Here is a 25,077-nt window from a genome sequence, read left to right on the forward strand (position 1 = left end):
AGTTTCAGCCTACACAGAGAGGCAGGAATGCATTCCAGTGTAGGGAGAATGGCAGAGGGTAAAAGAGGGAGGAATGAATTCCAGAAACCATTAGTTCAGGTCAGTATCCCTTTGTCAAGTGTCCATCACGTGTCAATAACCATGCTATAGGATTTGCGTTGGTTATAAACTTTAAAACAGACAGATGTATTACAATGTAGGTGCGTTTCCTCCCTTTTAGAGATAAGGAAACAAACTTAGAGAGGTTACGTTCCTTGTAGATTTCACATTTGGAAAGCGGTAATGCTGGGATTTGAACGCAGGTCTCCTTGTCCCCAAATCTAACATTCATGCAACCATATTTTAGCTGCTGCTACATCTCAAACATAATTAACTTCCCCTAAGGTCATTGTCTCACACCTCAGCCCAATGTCCGTTGCTGTGTGAATCCTTCCCAGGATTCACAGTTCTTCTGCAGGGGCCGAATTAAGTATGTATGTACTTTTTTGAGTTCCAACAACACTTCGTATAGACCCGACCAGACTGTGGACTCCTCGTGGTCTAAGGTCTTCTGTGACTCAGTGCCCTGGCACAAAGTGAATAGAAGTGGCATTCTCCCCTGGCAGTTATCACACGATGTTGTAACTGCCTTGTTTTCAATTCTTCTAATTGTGGCTACTTTATATTTCACTATTGAAGAGTGTATTTGCTACTCAAACGCTTTTTCTTTTCTCTGTGTGTTGGTGAGACAAAATACTGTCCTGTAGTTCCATTAATGAGTGATTTTACAACATTTATAACATTGGCTTTGAACTGAATATTGTATCAATGCCTCTCTCACTTTTCTTTTTTATTTCTTTCTTTCTTTTTTGCTCCCAAATAAAGGTATATGACCTCTATCACTTTTGAGCCACTGGCTGTGTCTGAAATAAATTTAAATCTAAAATAGTAGGAGAATAATCTTAAATTTATTTCTTATCATTTCTAGGCCTGGGGCCTAAAGCTTGTCATTCGTTAAGGAAATAATCTATAGGATGGCAAATTCCACCATTTTTTGTGATGTTTTGTGTTGCCGTGTTCTGCCACTAGAGGACAGTATCATCCCTCAATTCATGTCTTTTGCACAAAAAATTGCATAGTTTGGATGAGTGGGAAATCAGGGAACAGGGAGAGTTTGCAGAAAAAATTTTAGATACTAGCAAATATAGTAAAACCATGGAAACATTGCCATAGTTGACAAAACTTGAGTTCTGGTCCAGGCTAGGACCGCTTGCTCTGTGACCTTGAGTGAGCCCCTTCTCTTGCCAGGCTTCTTGGCATAAAATGAGGGGGTAAAACCAGACTAACTCTAAACTCTTTGACATCTAAATTCGAATAAAATCAAACTAGTAGAAGGGTCTTTTGATGGCATTATGTAGAATTCTATCTTGCTTCTTTTCAACCAAGCTCATGTTTCTGGATATCCGTGTTTAGCCATCTATGCATAATTCCTTCTTCTTCTCATGGATAGTTCATTGTATTTCATTATAAATTCATTCTTGTATATGATATGCTTTTTACCTCAAAGGAAACTGGTTTAAAGTTTGTGCTTGGTTCACATGGAAGCCAAAGAGAAACTCATTTTAAGCTCACTTATTCTCAGCATTAAGAAGCTATGACACACCATTTTTGAATATTACAGCTATCTTCACCTGAAGAGACAATTTCTTCTGCAACTGTGGTTAATGCTAATTAATGGTTCATCATAAACAACTTACACTATATACATACTTTGCCTCCAAATAAACTTTTACCCATTTTTAGGAATGAAAAAAAAAAAAAGAAAAATACCAAGCTTCAGGGAAGATAAGTTCTTGAAATCTGACAGTTTCCAGATAATGTCAGAATATGATTGCAAGAAAAATAATATGAAATGTACATTAACATAAATCTACAACTGCTCAACTTGATGAAAAATATCACCATAAAATTCTGCCATTACTGAACCACGCAATATGTTTTTCTCTATGACATTTTGTGAGAATGAATAAATTATCTGAGAATGCGTTTGCATCAAAAATACAGAATTTTATAATAAACACATAAATCATTCAAGCATTTTCCAGCAAGATGCCTGATCCAAAAAATGGGGGTATTCATATTACTTTTCCCCTTTCCATCTCCTTTCTCTGTACAGTACCTTAGAGCTCTGGGTGGTAATACAAAACCATCAATTATGGAAGTGCAGGAAAAGAAGACATAAAGAAATAACTCTTATTGAAGAAGTTTTCCATGCAACCTACAAGCTCAACTCCTGTGAGTCTTGCTTTCACTGAGGTCATCTCTGCAGTTATGATTTCAGTTTACATTGGGGTCTACTTTTAAAAAAGTCATATTTTATAGCCATGCTACTTGGATATCAGCCAACAACCCTTATAAAATTGACAACACTAACTTAGCTCTGAAAGATGTGTCTTTCTTGCACTCCCGGAGGAATTTCTTTGCTCTTTTTTTATTTTGGGTAATTAATTTCACATAAAAAAAGCGTGATCGCCTTTTTGCTTAGGTTACCGGGAAGCTTAGAGAAAAACTAGCAGTTTAATTGTGATAGAATGTAGTGATGTGTGCCCGAGCAGCCTGAATTTTATCTTTGCCTTAGTCTTACAGTCCATCTAGATACTTCCTACGATTTAAAAAATTTTTCTTCCATTTTACCATGCAAGTTTTTGTTGACTACTCCAAATATTTGTAAGCTGAGGCAAAGTGTAGATGAATATATGGATGAATAGTTGTGATGTTGGGATTTATAATAAGAAATATATATTTGGTCTTCGTCCCTGTGTCTGGCACAGAGCTCCTAAATCCCTTGGAATTTCATAGTGATGAGAGCTATCAAGGTGTCTTTTGTTACGTTAAGGAGGTGACTTACTTCTGGACTCCATCTAATGATGGGGACTGTTTGTCAGTTGTGGTTAGCCGAAGACCACGGGATCAAAGGGTTAGAAGAACTTACAGTCCCCTACGTCTACCCTCCCTTGCCCCCCCCCCGCCCCCGCCACCGTCCCAGGGAGAGGAGAGTGGCTTGAGATTGAGTTCAGTCCACAATGGCTAATGATTTAATCAACCATGCCTATGTAATGAAGCCTCTATAAAACCCCAAAAGTTTGGAGTTTGAGAGATTCAGGAAGCATGGAAGATCCCTGCACTTTCCTCATACCTCCCCTTATATGTCTCTTCCATCTGACTGTTCCCGAGTTATATCCTTTTACAATAAACTGGTAATTTAATAAGTAAAATGTTTCTCTGAGTTCTGTGAGCCACTCTAACAAATTAATCGAACCTAAGGAGGGAGTGGTTGGAACCTCCCATCTATAGAAACACAGGTGACAATCTGGGCTTGTGACTGGCATCTGAAGTGGTGGTGAGGTACGGTCTGGTAGCACTGAGCCCTTAACTTGTAGAATTTGGTGCTGTCTCTGGGTGGATAGTGTGAGAATTGGGTTGAATTGTAGGATACCCAGCTGGTATCCAGAGAATTGCTTGATGGTGCGTGGGTGGAAACTGCCCCCCTGCATATGTTGGAATTGGAATTAGAACCATCCTGATAGTGACACAGACATATTAATATATGTAGAATAGTGGTCAAAGAAGATTCTGCAATCAAAGAAATGAAGGTGCATGTCTATAGTGAACTATTAAAAAAAGAGGGGAATTGTGAAATCCATTTCTTGTCTGCTTTCTCCCCAGGACTCATTTCTCAATAAATTGCCTATAAAACTTCTATTAGGACCTAAGACATTTATATATCAAATGATTATGATCTGCTCTGGGATGCCTCTGTGCTCTGCTCCTTTTCTCTGTCAAGAGGCATGAAAAAACTTCCTCTACATAATTCATGTGGTCTTCTAAGGATTAAAATACATCAGTTAATGGAGAAAAGCTCTGAATCAAGTGCTGTGTGCATGGAAGGCATTTCCATGTTTAAGGACTAAAGAGGCACTGATAGGAAATCTCCCCTATTTTGAGGGGTTTAGGAGTGGTCTAGAGGGAAGATAGACAGGGATCTGTCAGGCTGTGAAGGATGGAGAGGAGAGATGGAATAGGGAACAGCTCTTGTTTCCTGCCTCTGCTAATTCAATTGAACTGATGAGTCAGAAAAGCCCTGCCCACTTCCCATTTCAAGAGGAGGAAAGTAAGACTCGGAAAGGTTAGGTGCCTTACTTAAGGTAACACAGCCAGGGAGTAGTAGAGCCTGGGCTTGGGCTCCTCTCATTGCTCCTTCCACCTTGCTTCCCTTTGTGCATATCTTCCCTTTGTGCCTCCAGGTCCACTGTTCACCTTGTCTGCCCTGCTCCACCTCACTCTCCATCCTGGGAGACCAACCAGCACATGCAGGCTACCTTGCCCCGTGGTTTCAGGTTGGGTTCAGCCATTAGGAAGTCCGAACAGGAGATCAGAGGAAAGTTGGAGAGGGAGGTTGGGGCATGTATTCCCTTGAGTCCCACCCTGGGAGGTCCACATGGGCTGGTGGTGTTTCCTCAACCAATGGTCACTGCTCCTCTCAAGGTGGTGAGCTCCTTCTGGTTTTCTGTAGCTGTCCCCTCATCCTTTTGGGCTTAGGGGTGGTGACAGCACCACTGCTGTTGGCCCCAGTTTCTGCATCACCCCTCATTCTTCTCCTACACCTCACACACCTTAGTCAATAGTTCCTTTGTAAATAAACCTCCTTAAATTATCCTAATTTGGGTGTGTGCCATCTGTTTCCCCTTAGGACGCTAACTAGTACACTTTCCCGTTAAAGAAAATGTGATGTTAATAATATGTTATAGAATATAGCATCAGACACATAAAAGATGATTTCGATGTTTCAGTTACTGGGAAATGTAAATCATGGGATTGTCATCTTTTCTAACTGAACATTGTAAGAGAATATGGGGACATTGGGGGAAGTGGTGAGAGAAGCTATAATGTATAGGATCCAATTAAATTTCTTTGGCTGTCCTCCATTTGTGCTTCTAGCACTACTGAAATTGATTATTTCCTTTCAGGTTCTTACCTGTATCTTTATCTCCAAATTGAGTTGCTTTGCCTGAAGCTTTAAAATCTATTTTCATGTTAATTAATCAGCATTTTAAAATTAGATTTCTATCTTGCAATTTTACAGAGAGGTATGCTTAGAGAAATAACTTAGTTATGTATCTGATGCAACCCATATGTTTCAAAACAATCTCTTTCCCAAATTGCACAACATGGAATATGACTTTTCACGATCAATTTCTTCATTAATAAGGTAAGGTGATAAAAAGGCATAAGACGTGAGAGACTCTTTCCAAAATTAGTTATTTCATGAAGGTTAAGTCAATAGATAACCTTGTTGAAGAAATCTGTGACCACAGGCAAAAATGTAAGAGGATCTTGGAAGCAAAGAAAGATGCAAATATACTTATATTTCAAACTTTGTGATTTGACTTTACCTTTAACATGTTGCCTTCTGATATCCCTGGAAATGGGTTGTTCCACCTGTAGAAGACAACGTGGCACCATTATTTCTTAAATTGTGACTATATCATCTCATGACCTGCCACTCAGTATATAACTGTAATCTGATGATTCCCAAGGTAAAGGCATAAGTCCCTGGACTCATCATTCTTATAGATCACCCTATGAGTATGGGAGGCAATCAGTCAATACGTGTAAATACGTGTAAATACGTGTAAATACATGTACCACTGTGCCAGCAATGAGGGTAGTGGCCTCAGGTGGTAATTTGGCATAAAAATACTTGGTTTGAGATCCAATTGAGATCCAATCCAATCTTATTGCTGTGAAACTTTGGAAAAGCATTTACCATATTATGAGTCTTAGATTTTTCATCTTTTTAATAGGGAAAATATTTAGTCAATCATGTCATTGAATTATTGTGAAGCTCAACATTCATGATCAAGTCCATGAAAGCGATGGAGCAGGCAGTTCAGTGTGTGGCCTCGTGTGGATGCCCGTGTTGGGATTTCACGTCCATCATGTGCTGGCTATGAGAACATGGCCAGTCATTTAACCTTCTAAGCCTCAGTTTCCTCATCTGTGAAGTGGAGGTAGCAAAAGAACTGATACCTCACAAGGGTGGCAGGACTCCATGAGACAGGCAATGTGCCTAGAACGGGAAATGACACAAATGAAGCTGAATAATTGTTAGCTGTCATTATTAATAGTATTAAAGGTGTTGCTGAACTATTAAGGGATGGCTGTACAATTATTAGGCATGAGAGTGAAGAAGATGATAGAGACATCTTAATGATGTCCAATGCCTTTGAAAGCCTTTAAGCCTAGATCAGTATTGGGGTCTACGATGGTTAGTTTTATGTGTCAAATTGACAGGGTCACAGGGTATCCAGATATTTGATTAAACATTATTTCTGTGTGTCTGTGAAAGTGATTCCAGATGAGATTAGAATTTGGATCAGTAGACTGAGTAAGGCATATTGTCCTCCCCAATGCCAGTGGGCATCATTCAGTCCATTGAGGGCCTGAATAGAATAAAAAGGCAGGGGAAAGGAGAATTTGATCTCTCTGCCTGACTGTTGACCAGGGACGAAGGTCTTCTGTCCTCAATGACTGAGATTTACATCATTGGTTCTCTTGGTGCTCAGGCCTTTGGACTCAGGCTGGAACTTATGCCACTGACTTTCCTGGGTCTCCAGCTTTCTGATGGCAGATTGTGGGACTGAGCCTCCATAATCACTAATTTATTTATATGTATGTGTGTATGTCTATGGCTATATATGTCTATATGTTTCTGTCTTTCTATTGTATCTATCCTATCATCTATCTATCTATCACCTATCTGTCTATCTATCTATCTATCTAACTATCTATCATCTACCGCCTATGTTTCTAGAGAACCCTGACTAATAGAGAGTCTCAGTGTTACACTTTATTGGTGCCAAGTTGAGTTGGCCAAGGTGAATGGGGAGGAAGGGTCACTGAACGCCCTGTTACCTCATGTCTTAATGTTCAACGTCCACCTCTTCCTCTGTGGAACATTGAAACACCTTATTTATGCTTGGAAAGTGGTGGCTCTTCTGCTGGCCAAGTTAGTCAAGGCTTGAGCGTGGTTTGGGTTTGCTGTTGTTATGGCTTCCTTCGTCACACCATCAGCTTCCAATTCCACCAGGGTATGGAGGCTGGTGTGCTGGGTTTTTATTTTATTTTTTTATAGTAGCTTTTTTTTTTAAACATCTTTATTGGAGTTTTGCAAAGTTCTTGTTGCATCCTCAGCTTTCAGCCTTCCCTGTGCACCTGCCCTGCAGAGCGGGTCTCTCCCAATGCCCTTGCCCACCTGCCATTGCTAGCCCGGAGCAGGAGAGGTTCTCCATTGTCTCTGTCTCAGCTGGGCCGTGCGTGATTACGGTATTAGGGATGGGGCTTCCTTAGTGTTTCTGTTCTTTTCCCCTTTGGTGGCCAATGTCCACTTTCCCTTTTGAACATTTGGATCCATTTGGATCTTTCGCATGAGAGAGTTTCTTTGCATTGCATCTTCCGCAGGGGGAGGTACCCTCTGATGATATTAGCATAGGATCCTGGGCCTAGAAATATTTCCTGCCCCTCCCCCAGCACTACTCCCATTTTTCTATCAAATAAATATTTACTAGTGCCTACTTTATACCTGTATCAATGCTGGATTATGTGGGAACAAAGAGGAATAAGAACTTGGATGGTGAAGGAAGACTCAGACATGCACGCAGTTCTGAGTTTACAACATATTATAACACACGTTTAATTACAACAGAAGTTTTTCAGCCTTAGCATCATGAGAGTTGGGGTCGGATGATTCTCTGCTGTGAGGGCTGCCCTGTGTTTTTGCATTATACTGAGCGGCATCCCTGCCCTCCACCCAGCACGTGTCAGTAGCACTCCCCAAGTCCTGACAACCAAAAGTGTCTCCAGGCATTGTAAATGACCACTAGGGGTCAAAATGGTCTCGGATCAGAACTACTGATTACAGTGCAATATGTTACTGATGTCAAAGGCTGCTTTGCATTGCTTCCTCCAGAAGGCTTCTTAAAAGCCTCTGGCTGGACTAAGTGATGCAGCTCCCTGCTCTTTGCATCCTGTGTCACTTCTGTCTTAACGCTTTGTATTACATCAAAGCTGCCTGTTTGGGCCAATGCCTCCTCCATTAGACTGTGGGCATTGGCTAATTTTTTTTTACCCCCATTGTTGAGCGTAGTGCTTTGTACACAGCAAGAGCTCAATAAATGAAAAGTTGGACAGTGGTCTAGTGGTTTAAGACAGTTGTAACCAGTCTAAGGAGTCATCGTAAGAACTGGTCCCTGTAAGGATTGTTGAAGATCCATTTCACAGAGTTTAATCTCAACATAAATGTGCAAAATGAATTAGAATTAACTCCTGAGAATGAGGTTATAATAAAAAAAATCTGCTTACCATAAAAACTTGATTATTCAAACATTGATTATAAAAGCAAAATTCCTTTTTTATCTGAATCGAGGCCAAGTCCTTATATAATTAATTTATAAGACAACTTCCCTCCTGGCCAAAATTGTGCTCAATCTCCCATATCCTTTTACTCACAAGATTTCACTTGACTTAATATGTTGGGATTATAGTTCCACTTGCAAAGTGACCTAACTAAAAGAAGAAATTTGTAACAGAAAGCTACAAAGATAATATGAAAAGATATAAAGTAATACAAATGGAGACAAATTCTGGCATAGTTGTTTTAAAAAAAATTAAATAAGAATTATTATTTTTTTAAAAAGCATTCTTCTCATGAAGGTTTACTTACATGGAAGGGGGGATTATCAGTGATTTTTAGGGAAAGAAAAACTTAACTTTCTAGGTCAGAATTTTCTATTCTTTATAACCAGATAAGAACTTGTGTCTTTAGCCTCTGGCCCAATGACTCTAAAATTCCTATTGTTCCCTGAATATGCTTCATGCTTTAGTGATGAGAGCCCTGAAGTGTCCTCCTCCCTGTCAAACAGCCCCCTGTGGGGCTGCCCCAGTTTTACATCTTGGGAATAGTAGCAAATATTCACGTGACAACTTTGAGGAACAGACTGGAATAAGGGTTCCATGTGAATAGAAATCAAACTGGGAAAGAAGACTGTGTCTCTTTTCCTGTTAATATTTCGGGCTATTCGTATTTCAAGGTTCAGATCAAATGACTGAGAGTTTGTTTGTTCATTTCTATCCAATTAACCCACATCTGTTGAAAACTTCTTACATAAAGGCACTGTGCTGGGTACTGGGGCTAAAATGGTCCCTGTCCTCATGGAGGTGTCATTTAGTAACGGATTGCTTTGTGCCAGGCACTGTGTTTTGTATGTATTATCATAAAGCTATGAGTTTTTATAGCTGAGACAGTAAAGGCTCAGAGAAGGTAAGTATTGGAGCCATTAAAATAGGGATTATAACATTTGTCTTGCAAGGTCATTTTAAGGATTAAATGTCATTCATTCATTCATTCATTGCCATCTATCCTCCGAAAGACCTTCCATGAGTGCCCTGCTTTCATTATTTTTTCAAAGCACTCATCACTTGACATACTGTCTTTGTATCTATTATTTACCTATTTATTTATCACAGGCCTCCTCCCACTAGATGTAAGTTTCACGAGAGCAGGGCCTTGGTGGTTTACTGATGCCTATAATTTTGTCTGGTCCATGGCAGGCACCCAACACATATGTCTTGAGTGAATTTGTTGAGTGAATGATTCAAGTGTTTAGCTTGGTATCTGTGTAAAGAGGAAGTGTTCAGTATTTTATCCCTCATCTTGCTCTCCCAATCTCTATTGGCTGTGTTCTGTGTAAATGACATTATTTGGTAAAATTTGTAGTTTCCTTTTCTTGTCAATATTTAACAGAAACCCTCAAGTTAAGTGGGTAAACTATTTGAACAGATAATGCACAAGGAAGATGTGTTATAAATATTCAAAAGCATGTTCACACTCACTAATAAATGTGCTACAGATTTAAAAAAAGAACAGTGAAGTCTCTTTTTTGTTTTTTTAAATTATGATTAAAAATGTGATATCCAGTTTGGGTGAGAATTCTATGAGGTGGAAATTCCAACATAGGGCTTCTGGGAGGGTAAATTGAAATGATTTTTCAGGAAGAAATTTAACAATATGTACTAAAACCATTTAAAATGTTTTCACTCGGTGGTTAAGTAAAATAATTAAAAATCTTATAATGGGGAGTGATGTATCTGTAAAGATTATGCTTATTAATGCTTGTTTTGTCACATGAGAGATTGTTTTATGACTGAAAGTTAATGTGAAAAGGAAAGAAAACTGGTGTATGCTATATAATAAGGACTCCCTTGTGCAAAACTTATCAGCATAGAAAACATTGACATGAAATGTACCCAAAATGTTATGACTAATAGCCCTGCACCCCCAGGGATGATTAATTTGTATTTTATGCATTTATGCATTAAGAAAATTAAACATTAGCAAAAGTGTTATTACAAATAAAATTCTATATGTGTTTAGAGCATTTACATTTACAAGATATTTTCATAAGATTATCTTTTGTGGTCTCAACAGCTTTTTGAAGTAAGCATGGCAGAGATTTTTATTCTTATTTTTTAGATGGGTTTACAAAAAGGCTCAGAGAGGTTGTTTGACTTACTGTCATCCCTTGGTATCTGTAGGGGATTGGTTTCAGGAATCCTCATGAATATAAAAATCTGTGGATGCTCAAGTCCTTTATATGAAATAGCATAGTATTTGGAAATAACCTACACACATACTCCTGTATACAGCTGACCCACGAATAACACGAGTTTGAACTGTGTGGGTCCACTTACACTTGGATTTTTTTCACTAAGTACATACTATGGTACTACTCAATCCTTGGTTGGTTGAATCATCTCCAGATTACTTATAATACCGAATACAATGTAAATGCTATGTAAATAGTTGTAAATACAATGTATATACTACGTAAATACTTGCTGGTGTGTGGCAAATTCAAGTTTTCCTTTTTGGAACTTTGTGGAATTTTTGTTTTTTAAATCCTTGGTTGAATCTGCAGATGGGGAACTGGCAGATATGGAAGGCTGACTGTACTTATTACCACATAATTAGCAGTTGGAATCTTTGGGCCTAAAATCTGGGCAAAATGATGTTATTATCAAAAGCTTTGAGTTTAAATTCTGCTTCCGGAGAACAGGATGAGCATTAGATGAGGTGCAGGGGAAAGCCTGATGCCTGGCTCACAGAAAATCTTCAACAAATGTTCTTCTCCCTTCTAGGCTTACTCTACAGGACGATGACCCCACCAGTCTAATCCCCCTGCACCTCACTGAGCTTGACCTGCTCATCACCTAACAAGATGCCTTGGGAATGAGAGATGGGGAAGCTCTAGGCTGCTAGGATGTGCTCTCCATATGTTTGGTTCATATGGTCAAGCCTTTACTCACTTCTTCCAGCCTCATCCGGGTTTGCCTGTCTGTGGGGATAGAGGTCTTGGCATCTAAGGAAAGGGGTGTGTCCATCACACCCTTGAAATAACGTGTATCTGTGAGAAGAGAAAAAGTTTAAGTTCATACTTTACATGGCTCAGCATATTATAATTTATAAACTATTTGCCTATCTACAAACTCATTGAATCATCACAATATAGGTATGAGGCAAGTAATTCTACTTCCACTTAACGGATGAAGAGACTGAGGTTCAAAGAGGAGAAGTCACTTCTCTTGGTCCATACACGTAAATGTCAAAGTCTGGACCTGAACATTCTTCATTCTCTTATCCACTTGGAGAATCCTACTCATCTGTCAAGGCTTGGGCTGTGTCATACCCTTCGAAAATCTTCCTAGACACCTGCACACCACCCTGGCTCTCTTTTCCATGTCATATACTTAACATATGCTTAATTATATACTTAACATAATTATATACATTATCTACTTAACTTATTCTATCATACTTATCTGTTTATCTGTTTTTCTGCCATTAGATTGTGACCTTCCTGAGAACATGGATTATGCTTTGTTTATCTTTATGTCACTTGATCAATCTTAATGTGATAACTGGCACACAGTACATACTCAGTAAATGCTTGCTGAGTAAATGAAGAAAGGAATATCATTATTATTTACAAGGTGATTCTCCCCAGTAGAGTCATTTTAGTAGATCAGGCTCTCAGAAATCACAAATGCTTTCTCTTTTCCCTTACAGCAGTGTGCTTTACCTAATGTTCAGAGAACTTGCTGGAGCTGCCCAAAACACCCCAGTTAGAAAGAGGCAAAGGTGGATTTGTAATAAGCTCTTCTTTCTCTTAAAAAGCTTGGTTTTGTTGCCATGCCCTAGTTGCACTCATATGCTGGTTACTGGCAAAACAGATCAGCCATATTAAAAAGTCTTCCCTTTTACTGTAATCTCCTCTATGCAAACTTTGTCTTAACAGGGATGTTGCCCACATTCCTGCTGGTCAATGTTCTGTCATGCTCATCAGTTGTTTCTAGGACTCAAGATGAGCATCATGATAATAATAACCAATAGTCACAGAGCTCTGACTCTGTGTTAAGTCCTCTGGTGAGAACTCAGCATGCATCATACATGTGATCTTCAAAAAACACGCTGGGGGTAAGTTCTCTTATTATGAACCCTGTTTTCTGATAGAGAAAATGATTTTTAGATGCTTGCTCAAGGTCACACAGCTAATAAGACATAGAGGCATGATTTTAAACTAGAGCTGTTTAATTCAGAACCTGCAGCTTTAGTTGCTATGCATTATTGCAGCACGGACATGCATTTTTAGATTTCAGCCCCCAAATGTTACCTGCATATTCAGATTCCTTTATAGGCCTGGCTGGTAAAATTTTCACTGATTGCTGTGCTTCTACCATGTGAAACTCAAGGTCTTCATAGTCCTCGTCTGTGTGGCCTTCTGCTCCATCGAGGACTGCTGCTAATTTCCTTCCCTAAGGAGGGAACGTTTGAGTGAGTCAAGGAAAGGTACAATAATGACAAAGATTATAGACTACCATGCTAGCTAGGGGAGTAATACGGATTCTCTTAGCTTGGAGTTAAAGATTTGAGAGTCTGGGATCTGAGGCAGTTAAATTCTTGTAGTAGGCAGAATTCTAACGTTATCCCTAGAATGACATCAGCGTTATGATGGTGTGAGACACTCCCTTTGTCTCTCCCCTTCAATCTACAACTAGTAAAACATCCATAACTCAACAAAGGTTCCTCTGCCCAAGACACCAGGACTCCAGAGAGATCCACATGTTTGTACATCTGAAGGTAGGTAGATCGGAATACATAGAGAGAGTATAATCAGGGGAACAGTAGAGGTGGTGCCCATAATCCTGACCCCCAGAAAACCTGGTGGCAGCAGCAGAGGTGGTACACGACTCTTATTTCCTGGCTACAGTGGTGCCCATGGCCATAAGGAACTGGGCAGCAGCAGCAGCAGCAGCAGGACCTGCAAACGCCAGGTGTGTGTGTGATTCTGGCACCCCCTGCCCATGGCTCCCCATCCCTTGCTACAGTAGCATTGCTGATAACTCAAGCAACACTGGACATGAAGATGCCAGTAGCAGCAGTGACATTGACATCAGCAAGGCACCAGTGATCCCAGAAGCATAAGCTGCAATGACAAGGGCACCAGTGAAATCTCTGGTAGAGGCAGTGGAGGGTGGAAACTGCTGATTCTCAAATAGGCAGCTCAGATAAGAAAAAACAAAAACGTGCTATAGCAGCACCTACTGAAAAACAAAAGAAAGGTCTCTAATTACCAATCTGTGGAACTCTTAGAATCAAAGTAATCAAAGCTTTACCTAAACAAGAGAGGTGTTTACTATTTCAAATGCACTGGTAGAGGAACAACTCATCAAGCACCATGAAAAACCATGGTAACACAGTATCACAAAATGAATATGACAATTATCCAGAAACCAAATTTAAGTCACAGGAGACTGTGATCTAACTGGTCGAGTTAAAAATAGCTGTCATGAGGAAACTCAACAAGCCATAAGAAAACTCAGAAAGGAGTTCAATGAGCTCAGGAATAAAACCAATGACAGAAGGAATACTTTACCAAAGAGACTAAAACTCTAAAAAATAATCAAACAGAAATTCTGGAGCTTGAGAACTCAGTAAATGAGATGAAGAATACATTAGAAAGCACTGGGAATAGAGCAGATAATGTGGAAGAGAGAATCAATGAGCTCAAAGATAGAAATTTAAAAATGATTCAGGTAGAAGAGGAGAGAGAACTAAGATTTTTTTAAAAAATGAAGAAATTCTATAAGAATTATCTGATTGCATTAGAAAAAAGCACCATAAGATAGCGGGTATACCGGAAAAGGAAGAGAGGGAGAAAGGAGTAGAGAGCTTATTTAAAAAAATAATAGCTGAGAACTTCCCAAACCTGAGGAAGGAACTGGATATACAAGTCCACGAAGCTAATAGAACACCTAATTATCTTAATGCAAAAATACCTTCTCCAAGACACATTATATTAAAACTGTCAAAAGTCAATGATAAAGAAAGAGTAATAAAGGCACTCAGGGAAAAAAAAGACAGTAACCTACAAAGGTACTCCCATTTGGCTATCAGCAGACTTCTCAGCAGAAACTCTGTAGGCCATGAGAGAAAGGAATGACATACTCAAAATACTGAAAGATAAAAACTGTGAGCCAAGAATACTCTATCCAGCAAAGTTATCTTTCAGATATAAAGCAGAAATAAAGGCTTTCCTAGACAATAAAACCTGAGGGAGTTCATGACCACTAGACCTGCCTTACAAGAAATGTTGAAAGGAGCTCTTCTACTTGAAACAAAAAGGTAAAAGTACACAAAACTTTGAGTAATGTGATAAAGAGAGAGAATCAGAAAATTGCAACTCTATATCAGAATAGGTTGTTAAACACTTAATTATAGCATAAAGGTTAAAGGAAAAAACATTAAAAATAACTATAGCTACTTAAATTTGGTAATGAACTCACAACATAAAAAGGGAAGTTTTTGTGGCAACAAAAATATGAGGGGGAGAAGAAAAGGATACAACCTGTATAGACAAATGAACATAAGACTAAACAACATGCTACTGAACAAATATTGGGTTAATGGAAAAATTCAAAGGAGAAATAAAAAAAAAAAAACACATGAGGACAAATAAAAATGAAAATATGACATACCAAAACCTATGTATGCAGCCAAGCAGTACTAAGAGGGAAGGTAGCAATACAGGCCTACCTCAAGAAATAAGAAAAATCTTGAATAAATAATATAACCTTGTACATAAAATAGCTAGAAAAAGAAGAGAAAACAAAGCCCAAAGTCAGTAGAAGGAAGAAAATACTAAAAATTAGAGCAGAAGTAAATGAAATAGAGAAAAAAAGACAACAGAAAAAGATGAATGAAACTAAGACCTGCTTCTTTGAAAAGATAAATGAAATGGGCAAACCTTTAGCTAGATATACTAAGAAAAAATGAGAAGGCTTAAATAAATAAAATCTGAAACAAAAGAGAAGTTACAACAAATACCACAGAAATACAAAAGATTATAAGAGACTACTATGAATAGCTATATGCCAACAAATTGGATAACCAAAATGAAATGGATATAAATTCTTAGAATTATATAACCTTCCAAGATTGAATCATGAAGAACCAGATTTTCTGAATAGACTGATCCCTAGTAAGCAGATTAAAGCAGTAATCAAAAACATTTCAAAAACAAAAGTCCAGGAGACATTCAAGATGGAGGAGGAGTAAGACGTGGGGATCAGCTTCCTCCCCACAAATGCATCAGAAATACATCTATATGTGGAAAAACTCCTACAGAAAACCTACTGAACACTGACAGAAGACCTCAGACTTCCCAAAAAATATATACATTTTTTCCTTTTCCTCTTTTTGTGAGTGTGTATTTGTATGCTTCTTTGTGTGATTTTGTCTGTATAGCTTTGCTTTTACCATTTGTCTTAGAGTTCTGTCTGTCATTTTTTTTTTATTATAGTTTTTAGCACTTATTACTATTGATAGATATATTTTTTGGTTTGGTTGCATTTTCTTTTTTTATTACTTTAAAATTTTTTAAATTTAAAAAATTCTTTATTTTAATAACTTTATTGTATTTTATTATATTTTCTTTCTTTCTTTCTCTTTCTTTCTTCCTTCCTTCCTTCCTTTCCTTCTTTCTTTCTTCTTCCTTTCTTTCTTTCTTTCTTTCTTTCTTTCTTTCTTTCTTTCTTTCTTTCTTTCTTTCTTTCTTTCCTTCCTTCCTTCCTTCCTTCCTTCCTTCCTTCCTTTCTTTCTTTCTTTCTTTCTTTCTTTCTTTCTTTCTTTCTTTCTTTCTTTCTTTCTTTCTTTCTTTCTTTCTTTCTTTCTTTCTTTCTTTCTCCCTTTTCTTCTGAGCCATGTGGCTGACAGGGTCTTGATGCTCTGGCCAGGTGTCAGGCCTGAGCCTCTGAGGTGGGAGAGCTGAGTTCAGGACATTGTTCCACCAGAGACCTCACGGCTTCATGTAATATCAAATGGCAAAAGCACTCCCAGAGAGCTCCATCTCAATGCTAAGACCCAACTCCACTCAACGAGCAGCAAGTTACAGTGCTGGACAGCCTATGCCAAAAAAACTAGCAAGACAGGAACGCAACCCCACCCATTAGTAGAGAGGCTGCCTAAAATCATATTAAGGTCACAGACACCCCAAAACACACCACCAGACGGGGTCCTGCCCACCAGAAAGACAAGATCCAGCCTCATCCACCAGAACACAGGCACCAATCCCCACCACCAGGAAGCCTACACAACCCACTGAACCAACCTCAGCCACTGGGGGCAGACACCAAAAACAACGGGAACTATGAAACTGCAGCCTGTGAAAAGGAGACCCCAAACACAGTAAGTTAAGCAAAACGAGAACACAGAGAAATACACAGCAGATGAAGGAGCAAGGTAAAAACTCACCAGACCAAACAAATGAAGAGGAAATAGGCAGTCTACCTGACAAAGAGTACAGAGTAATGATAGTAAAGATGATCCAAAATCTTGGAAATAGAATGGAGAAAATACAATAAACGTTTACCAAGGACCTAGAAGAACTAAAGAGCAAACAAACAATGATGAACTACACAATAAATGAAATTAAAAATTCTCTAGATGGAATCAATAGCAGAATACCTGAGGCAGAAGAATGGATAAGAGACCTGGAAGATAAAATAGTGGAAACGACTGCCACAGAGCAGAATAAAGAAAAAAGAATGAAAAGAATTGAGGACAGTATCAGAGACCTCTGGGACAACATTAAATGCATCAACATTCGAATTATAGGGGTCCCAGAAGAAGAAGAGAAAAAGAAAGGGTCTGAGAAAATATTTGAAGAGATTATAGTTGAAAAGTTCCCTAATATGGGAAAGGAAATAGTCAAAAGTCCAGGAAGCACAGGGAGTCCCATACAGGATAAATCCAAGGAGAAACACACCAAGACACATATTAATCAAACTATCAAAAATTAAATACAAAGAAAAATATTAAAAGCAGAAAGGGAAAAGCAACAAATAACATACAAGGGAATCCCCATAAGGTTAAGAGCTGATCATTCAGCAGAAACTCTGCAAGCCAGAAGGGAGTGACAGGACATATTTAAAGTGATGAAAGGGAAAAACCTACAACCAAGATTACTCTACCCAGCAAGGATCTCACTCAAATTTGATGGAGAAATTAAAACCTTTACAGACAAGCAAAAGTTAAGAGAATTCAGCACCACCAAACCAGCTTTATAACAAATGCTAAAGGAACTTCTCTAGGCAGGAAACACAAGAGAAGGAAAAGACCTACAATAACAAAACCAAAAAAGTTAAGAAAATGGTAATAGGAACATACATATTGATAACTACCTTAAATGTAAATGGATTAAATGCTCCAACCAAAAGACACAGACTGGCTGAATGGATATAAAAACAAGACCTGTATATATTCTGTCTACAAGAGACACACTTCAGGCCTAGGGACACATACAGACTGAAAGTGAGGGGATGGAAAAAGTTATTCCATGCAAATGGAAATCAAAAGAAAACTGGAGTAGCAATTTTCATATCAGAAAAAACTGACTTTAAAATAAAGACTATTACAAGGGACAAAGAAGGCCACTACATAATGATCAAGGGATCAATCCAAGAAGACAATATAACAATTGTAAATATTTATGAACCCAACATAGGTGCACCTCAATATGTAAGGCAAATGCTAACAGCCATACAAGGGGAAATCGACAGTAACACAATCATAGTAGGGGACTTTAACATGCCACTTTCACCAATGGACACATCACCCAAAATGAAAATAAATAAGGAAACACAAGCTTTAAATGATACATTAAACAAGATGGACTTAATTGATATTTATAGGACATTCCATCCAAAAATAACAGAATACACTTTCTTCTCAGGTGCTCATGGAACATTCTCCAGGATAGATCTATCTTGTGTCACAAATCAAGCCTTGGTAAATCTAAGACAATTGAAATCATGTCAAGCATCTTTTCTGACCACAACGCTATGAGAGTAGATATCAATTACAGGAAAAAATCTGTAGGAAAACTACTACATAACCAAGAGATCACTGAAGAAATCAAAGAGGAAATAAAAAAATACCTAGAAACAAAAGACAATGAAAACACGATGACCGAAAACCTATGGGATGCAGCAAAGGCAGTTCTAAGAGGGAAGTTTATAGCAATACAATCCTACTTTAAGAAGCAAGAAACATCTCAAATCAACAACCTAACCTTACACCAAAAGCAATTAGACAAAGTAGAACAAAAACCCCTCCAAAGTTAGCAGAAGGAAAGACATCATAAAAATCAGATCAGAAATAAATGAAAAAGAAATGAAGGAAACAATAGCAAAGATCAATAAAACTAAAAGCTGTTTCTTTGAGAAGATAAACATAATTGATAAACCACTAGCCAGACTTATCAAGAAAAAAAGGGAGAAGACACAAATCAATAGATTTAGAAATGAAAAAGGAGATGTAACAACCGACACTGCAGAAATACAAAGCATCATGAGAGATTACAACAAGCAACTATATGCTAATAAAATGGACAACCTGGAAGAAATGGACAAATTCTTAGAAAAGCACAACCTTCTAAGGCTGAAGCAGGAAGATATAGAGAATATAAACAGACCAATCACAAGCACTGAAATTGAGACTGTGATTAAAAATCTTCTGACAAACAAAAGCCCAGGACCAGATGGCTTCACAGGCAAATTCTGTCAAACATTTAGAGAAGAGCTAACACTTATCCTTCTCAAACTCTTCCAAAATATAGCACAGGGAAGAACAGTATCAAACTCATTCTATGAGGCCACCATCACCCTGATACCAAAATCAGACAAAGATGTCACAAAGAAAGAAAACTACAGGCCAATACCACTGATGAACATAGATACAAAAATCCGTAACAGAATACTAGCAACAGAATCCAGCGACATATTAAAAGGATCATACACCATGATGAAGTGGGGTTTATCCCAGGAATGCAAGGATCCTTCAATATATGCAAATCAATCAATGTGATATACCATATTAACAAATTGAAGGAGAAAAATCACATGATCATCTCAATAGATGCAGAAAAAACTTTCAACAAAATTTAACACTGATTTATGATAAAAACTCTCCAGAAAGTCGGTATAGAGGGATGTTACCTCAACATAGTAAAGGCCATATATGACAAACCCACAGCCAACATCATTCTCAATGGTGAAAAACTGAAACCATTTCCTCTAAGATCAGGAACAAGACAAGGTTGTTCACCCTCACCACTATTATTCAACATTGTTTTGGAAGTTTTAGCCACAGCAATCAGAGAAGAAAAAGAAATAAAAGGAATCCAAACTGGAAAAGAAGTAAAGCTGTCACTGTTTGCGGATGACATGATACTATACATAGAGAATCCTAAAGATGCTACCGGAAAACTACTAGAGCTAATCAATGAATTTAGTAAAGTAGCAGGATAAAAATTAATGCACAGAAATCTCTTGCATTCCTATACACTAATGATGAAAAATCTGAAAGAGAAATTAAGGAAACACTCCCATTTACCATTGCAACAAAAAGAATAAAATAGCTAGGAATAAATCTACCTAAGGAGACAAAGACCTGTATGCAGAAAACTATAAGACACTGATGAAAGAAATTAAAGACGATACAAATAGATGGAGAGATATACCATGTTCTTGGATTGGAAGAATCAACGTTGTGAAAATGACTATAATACCCAAAGCAATCTACAGATTCAATGCAATCCCTGTCAAACTACCAATGGCAATTTTCACAGAACTAGAACGAAAATTTTCACAATTTGTATGGAAACACAAAGACCTCAAATAGCCAAAGCAATCTTGAGAAAGAAAAACGGAGCTGGAGGAATCAGGCTCCCAGACTTCAGACTATACTACAAAGTTACAGTAATCAAGACTTATGATATTGGCACAAAAACACAAATATAGATCAAAGGAACAGGATAGAAAGCCCAGAGATAAACCCTGACACATATGGTCACCTTATTTCTGATAAAGGAGGCAAGAATATACAATGGAAAAAAGACAGGTTTTTCAATAAGTGGTGCCGGGAAAAGTGGACAGCTACCTGTAAAAGAATGACATTAGAACTCCCCCTAACACCATACAGAAAAGTAAACTCAAAATGGATTCAAGACCTAAATATAAGGCCGGACACTATAAAACTCTTAGAGTAAAACATAGGCAGAACACTCTATGACATAAATCACAGCAAGATCCTTTTTGACCCACCTCCTAGAGAAATAGAAATAAAAATGAAAATAAACAAATGGGACCTAATGAAACTTAAAAGCTTTTGCACAGCAAACGAAACCATAAAAAGACGAAAAGACAACCCTCAGAATGGGAGAAAATATTTGCAAATGAAGCAACTGACAAAGGATGAATCTCCAAAATTTACAAGCAGCTCGTGCAGCTCAATATCAAAAAAAACAAACAACCCAATCCAAAAATGGGCAGAAGACCTAAATAGACATTTCTCCAAAGAAGATACACAGATTGCCAGCAAACACATGAAAGGATGCTCAACATCACTAATCATTAGAGAAATGCAAGTCAAAACTACAATGAGGTATCACCTCACACCAGTCAGAATGGCATCATGAAAATATGTACAAACAATAAATTCTGGAGAAAGTGTGGAGAAAAGGGAACCCCCTTGCACTGTTGGTGGGAATTTAAATTGATACAACCAGTATGGAGGTTCCTTACAAAACTAAAAACAGAACTACCATATGACCCAGCAATGCCACTACTGGGCATATACCCTGAGAAAACCATACTTGAAAAAGAGTCATGTACCACAATGTTCATGGCAGCTCTATCTACAATAGCCAGGACATGGAAGCAACCTACATGTCCATCAACAGGTGAGTGAATAAAGAAGATATGGCACATATATACAATGGAATATTACTCAGCCATAAAAAGAAATGAAATTGAGTTATTTGTAGTGAGGTGGATGGACCTCAAGTCTGTCATACAGAGTGAAGGTAAGTCAGAAAGAGAAAACAAATACCGTATGCTAACACATATATATGAAATCTAAAAAAAAGTAAAAGGTTCTGAAGAACGTAGGGGCAGGACAGGAATAAAGATGCAGATGTAGAGAATGGACTTGAGGACATGTGGAGGGGGAAGGGTAAGCTGGGATGAAGTGAGAGAGTGGCATGGACATATATACACTACCAAATGTAAAATAGATAGCTAGTGGGAAGCAGCCACGGTGCTTTGTGTCCACCTAGAGGGGTGGGATAGGGAGTTTCGGAGGAAGACGCAAGAGAGAGGAGATATGGGGATATATGTATAGGTATAGCTGATTCACTTTGTTATAAAGCAGAAACTAACACACCATTGTAAAGCAATTATATTCCAATAAAGATATTAAAGAAAAAATGAGCAAATCAAATACAACAATACATTAGGATCATACACCACGATCAAATGAGATTTATTCCAAGGATGCAAGGATAGTTCAATCTGCAAATCAATCAACACGATACACCACATTAACCAAACGAAGGATAAAAAAATCACATATTGACTTCAATAGATGCATAAAAGTATTTGACAAGTTTCAACATCTGTTTATGATAAAAACTGAATAAAATGAGTATAGGAGGCATATACCTTAACATAATAAAGGCCATATATGACAAACCCACAGTTAACATCATACTCAACCAGAAATGTCTTAACTGAGATCATGAATGTAAAATTTTTAGCAAAATACCTGATGGTCAGCACTCACTAAGCACTAGTTGTAAATATTATTATGACTGCTACTGTAATAACAACTACTATTAAAAAAAGCTTGAGATAAGAGAAGGTCACCAATCATGGTTTGTTCTCCTCCCTTTAAAGTCTCTCTAATATTTGTTAAGTACTTTATATGTGTTAGGTGCTTTCTGTACTCTATTTCATTGTATAAGCAGAAATATCTATGAGGTGATTTTACTATAGTGTAGGAACCTGGAATTAGATAGGCTTGAGTTTAAATTCTAGGTCGGCATTATTCTCATTCTGAAATATATTTAGACAAGTGCTTTTGTAGTCCCAAGCTTCCAAGTGTATGTCTTTTTTTTTATCGTCACTCTATCAAAGCAGTTTGGTAAAAGTAAAGACTAGTTACAGGATGAGTCTGCTTTCCAGGTAAGCAATAGCATGGGGGGACCTCACCAGGCCCCTATCTGGAGGACATTTTGGGCTCCACTTCGGCTCAAGGCAACTCTGCTCATTCAATGAAGAGGTATAGAGTGCAATTTAGTAAATCTGTGTTCTTCATGGGACAGCATGAAGAAGGAGATGGACCCACTGAAGACAACAATTTTGACTTTCAATGTGCTAGCCCTTGATTTTCCCAAGTGCTTCCTATGGAAAGCAAGGCTTGAGTCTTACATGAACAGAGGAATTAGGCAAGTTTTGAAGGGCCCGTTTATCAAACGTAAGGAGTTCAGGTGCAGGAGACCAGGGAGTGACATAGTGATTTAAGAGCAGGAACAGGTTAGAAGGGGAGAGCTTGGTGACCCAAAGGAAAAAGATTACGTCACTGAACACAAAGTTGGAGTAGAAACATTTGCATATTTGCGCTCATGCTCTGCCCCCAGCAACAGGTCATTATAGCCCTGAAACCCTGCCTACTTGGTCAGGTCTCAGGAGGTAAGCAGGGATCAGACTGGGAGTCCTTGGATGGGAAACCAGGTGAGACTGGTCTGCTTAGTGTTAGCATGGATCCAAGATGGAGTCGTCCTATCCTAGATCTAAACTGTGAGTCCACTTTATGACCTTGGGGAGGTTACTTAACCTCCCTTACTTCAGTCTGTAAATTGGAGAAGGCTAAAGTTACCTTATTTGGTTGCAGTCAGAGATTAATTGAGCAAATTGTATATAAAGGTTCTACTTTGGTGCCTGCCCATGACAGGAGCTCAGGACATGTTAGATCCCTTCTCTCTAGTTGACGTGCTGAGTATCAGCGGAGCTGAGTGCCCATGGCAAAGCAAAGATGCTGGGAGGTGCACTCCAGGAGTTTTCACAATTGACCTGGCAAAGTGAGTGAGGTGACTGGGCTGTTCTCCTCCAGAACTGCACACAGAAGTGAGCTCTGAGTTGAAGCACCAGTATTTGACTCCTTTGGGATTTGACAGATAGACATTTTTGCAAGGACATCATTTTTATACTATTATGGCAACCAAGACTCCTCAGAGCATAGTCTCTTTGGGAAAGCCTTGGACCTGCTGGAAGAACTGGAGATGTGAGACAGAGCCCATCTTTAATCCCGTCACCTTGCTAGACTTCATGGGCTCAGGGCACAAAGGGACGCCAGCAGGAACAGCAACCACCGCTCCAGGTCTGAAGAGAATCTACATCAGACCCTCAGAAACTTGTCCCCAGGACCAAATATAAATATTTTGGTTTATTTTTTCCCAGAAAGAGAAAGGGACAGAGTTTTATTTTAAATATAACGCATTACACCTATTTATCTGTTAACCTATCTAGTATCTGTCTACTGTCACTATCAGGGTTCTTACTAAAAGCTCAGTATATATAAGCCTTATACTTTATAAAATATTTTGTGACTGATTGATTCATCGTGTGTATGTGTGTGTGAGTGTGTGTCCTGGGATGAAGAGCCATAGCTTTAATTTAATTTTTTTTTAAACTTATTTATTTTTATTTTTGGCTGTATTGGGTCTTTGTTGCTGCGTGCAGGCTTTCTCTAGTTGATGTGAGCAGGGGCTACTCTTTGTTGTCATGTGTGGGCTTATTGCAGTGGCTTCTTTTGTTGCGGAGCATGGGCTCTAGGCATGTGGGCTTCAGTAGTTGTGGCACATGGGCTCAGTAGTTGTGGCGCACAGGCTTAGTTGCTCCAAGGCATGTGGGATCTTCCCAAACCAGGGCTCGAACCCATGTCCCTTGCATTGGCAGGCGGATTCTTAACCACTGTGCCACCAGGGAAATCCAAATTCTTAAAGAAGTCTTTCAAATAGTAAAGAACCAATGATTTTACAGGTAAGTCCTGTCTGTCTATCTATCTATCTATCTATCTATCTATCTATCTATCATCTATTTATCATCTATCTATCTCTATCATTTCTATCTATCCCATTTATCATCTATAGATAGGTTAGTTAAAAGTATTCAAATTATGTAAATTATAATTTAACAATTAAATTATTTATAGTATTAGATATCTGATTTCATGTTATAAATTTAAAATTTTCTTGTCATTAAACTTCTTTGTAAATATTATTGACTTCATAATATGAATATATCATAATACATTCAATGATTCTTCTATTATTGAATATTTAGCATGATCCTAGTGTATTGCCATTTAAAATATATTATAAAATATAAATGAGTATTTAAATATTAATCCAAATTTTAGCTTAATTCTTTAATTTAAATTCCCAACCATAGAATTATGGGACCTAAGAAAATGGACACTTTTATATTTGTTAGTTAATATTATGAAATTGCTTTCCAAAGAGTTTCTTGCAATTTAAAATTTCACCATGAGTTTTAGGAAGTGATTTTCTCATCACACACTTG

General features: G+C 38.1%; 1 protein-coding gene across 1 annotated transcript in view; it reads right to left on the reverse strand.

Annotated features, from left to right (window-relative positions):
- CLNK (cytokine dependent hematopoietic cell linker) overlaps window positions 1–25,077 on the reverse strand; it is a 101,288-nt gene that overhangs the window by 52,070 nt on the left and 24,141 nt on the right. Inside the window, exons 5-7 of the mRNA XM_067734619.1 lie at window positions 12,768–12,909; window positions 11,404–11,501; window positions 5,433–5,478 (exon numbers count right to left, since the gene is read on the reverse strand). Of these exons, the coding sequence (XP_067590720.1) occupies window positions 5,433–5,478; window positions 11,404–11,501; window positions 12,768–12,909 (286 nt within the window). The remainder of the gene's footprint in view (window positions 1–5,432; window positions 5,479–11,403; window positions 11,502–12,767; window positions 12,910–25,077) is intronic.

This window comes from Pseudorca crassidens, chromosome 4, assembly GCF_039906515.1.
Source record: "Pseudorca crassidens isolate mPseCra1 chromosome 4, mPseCra1.hap1, whole genome shotgun sequence".
Lineage (NCBI taxonomy): Eukaryota > Metazoa > Chordata > Mammalia > Artiodactyla > Delphinidae > Pseudorca > Pseudorca crassidens.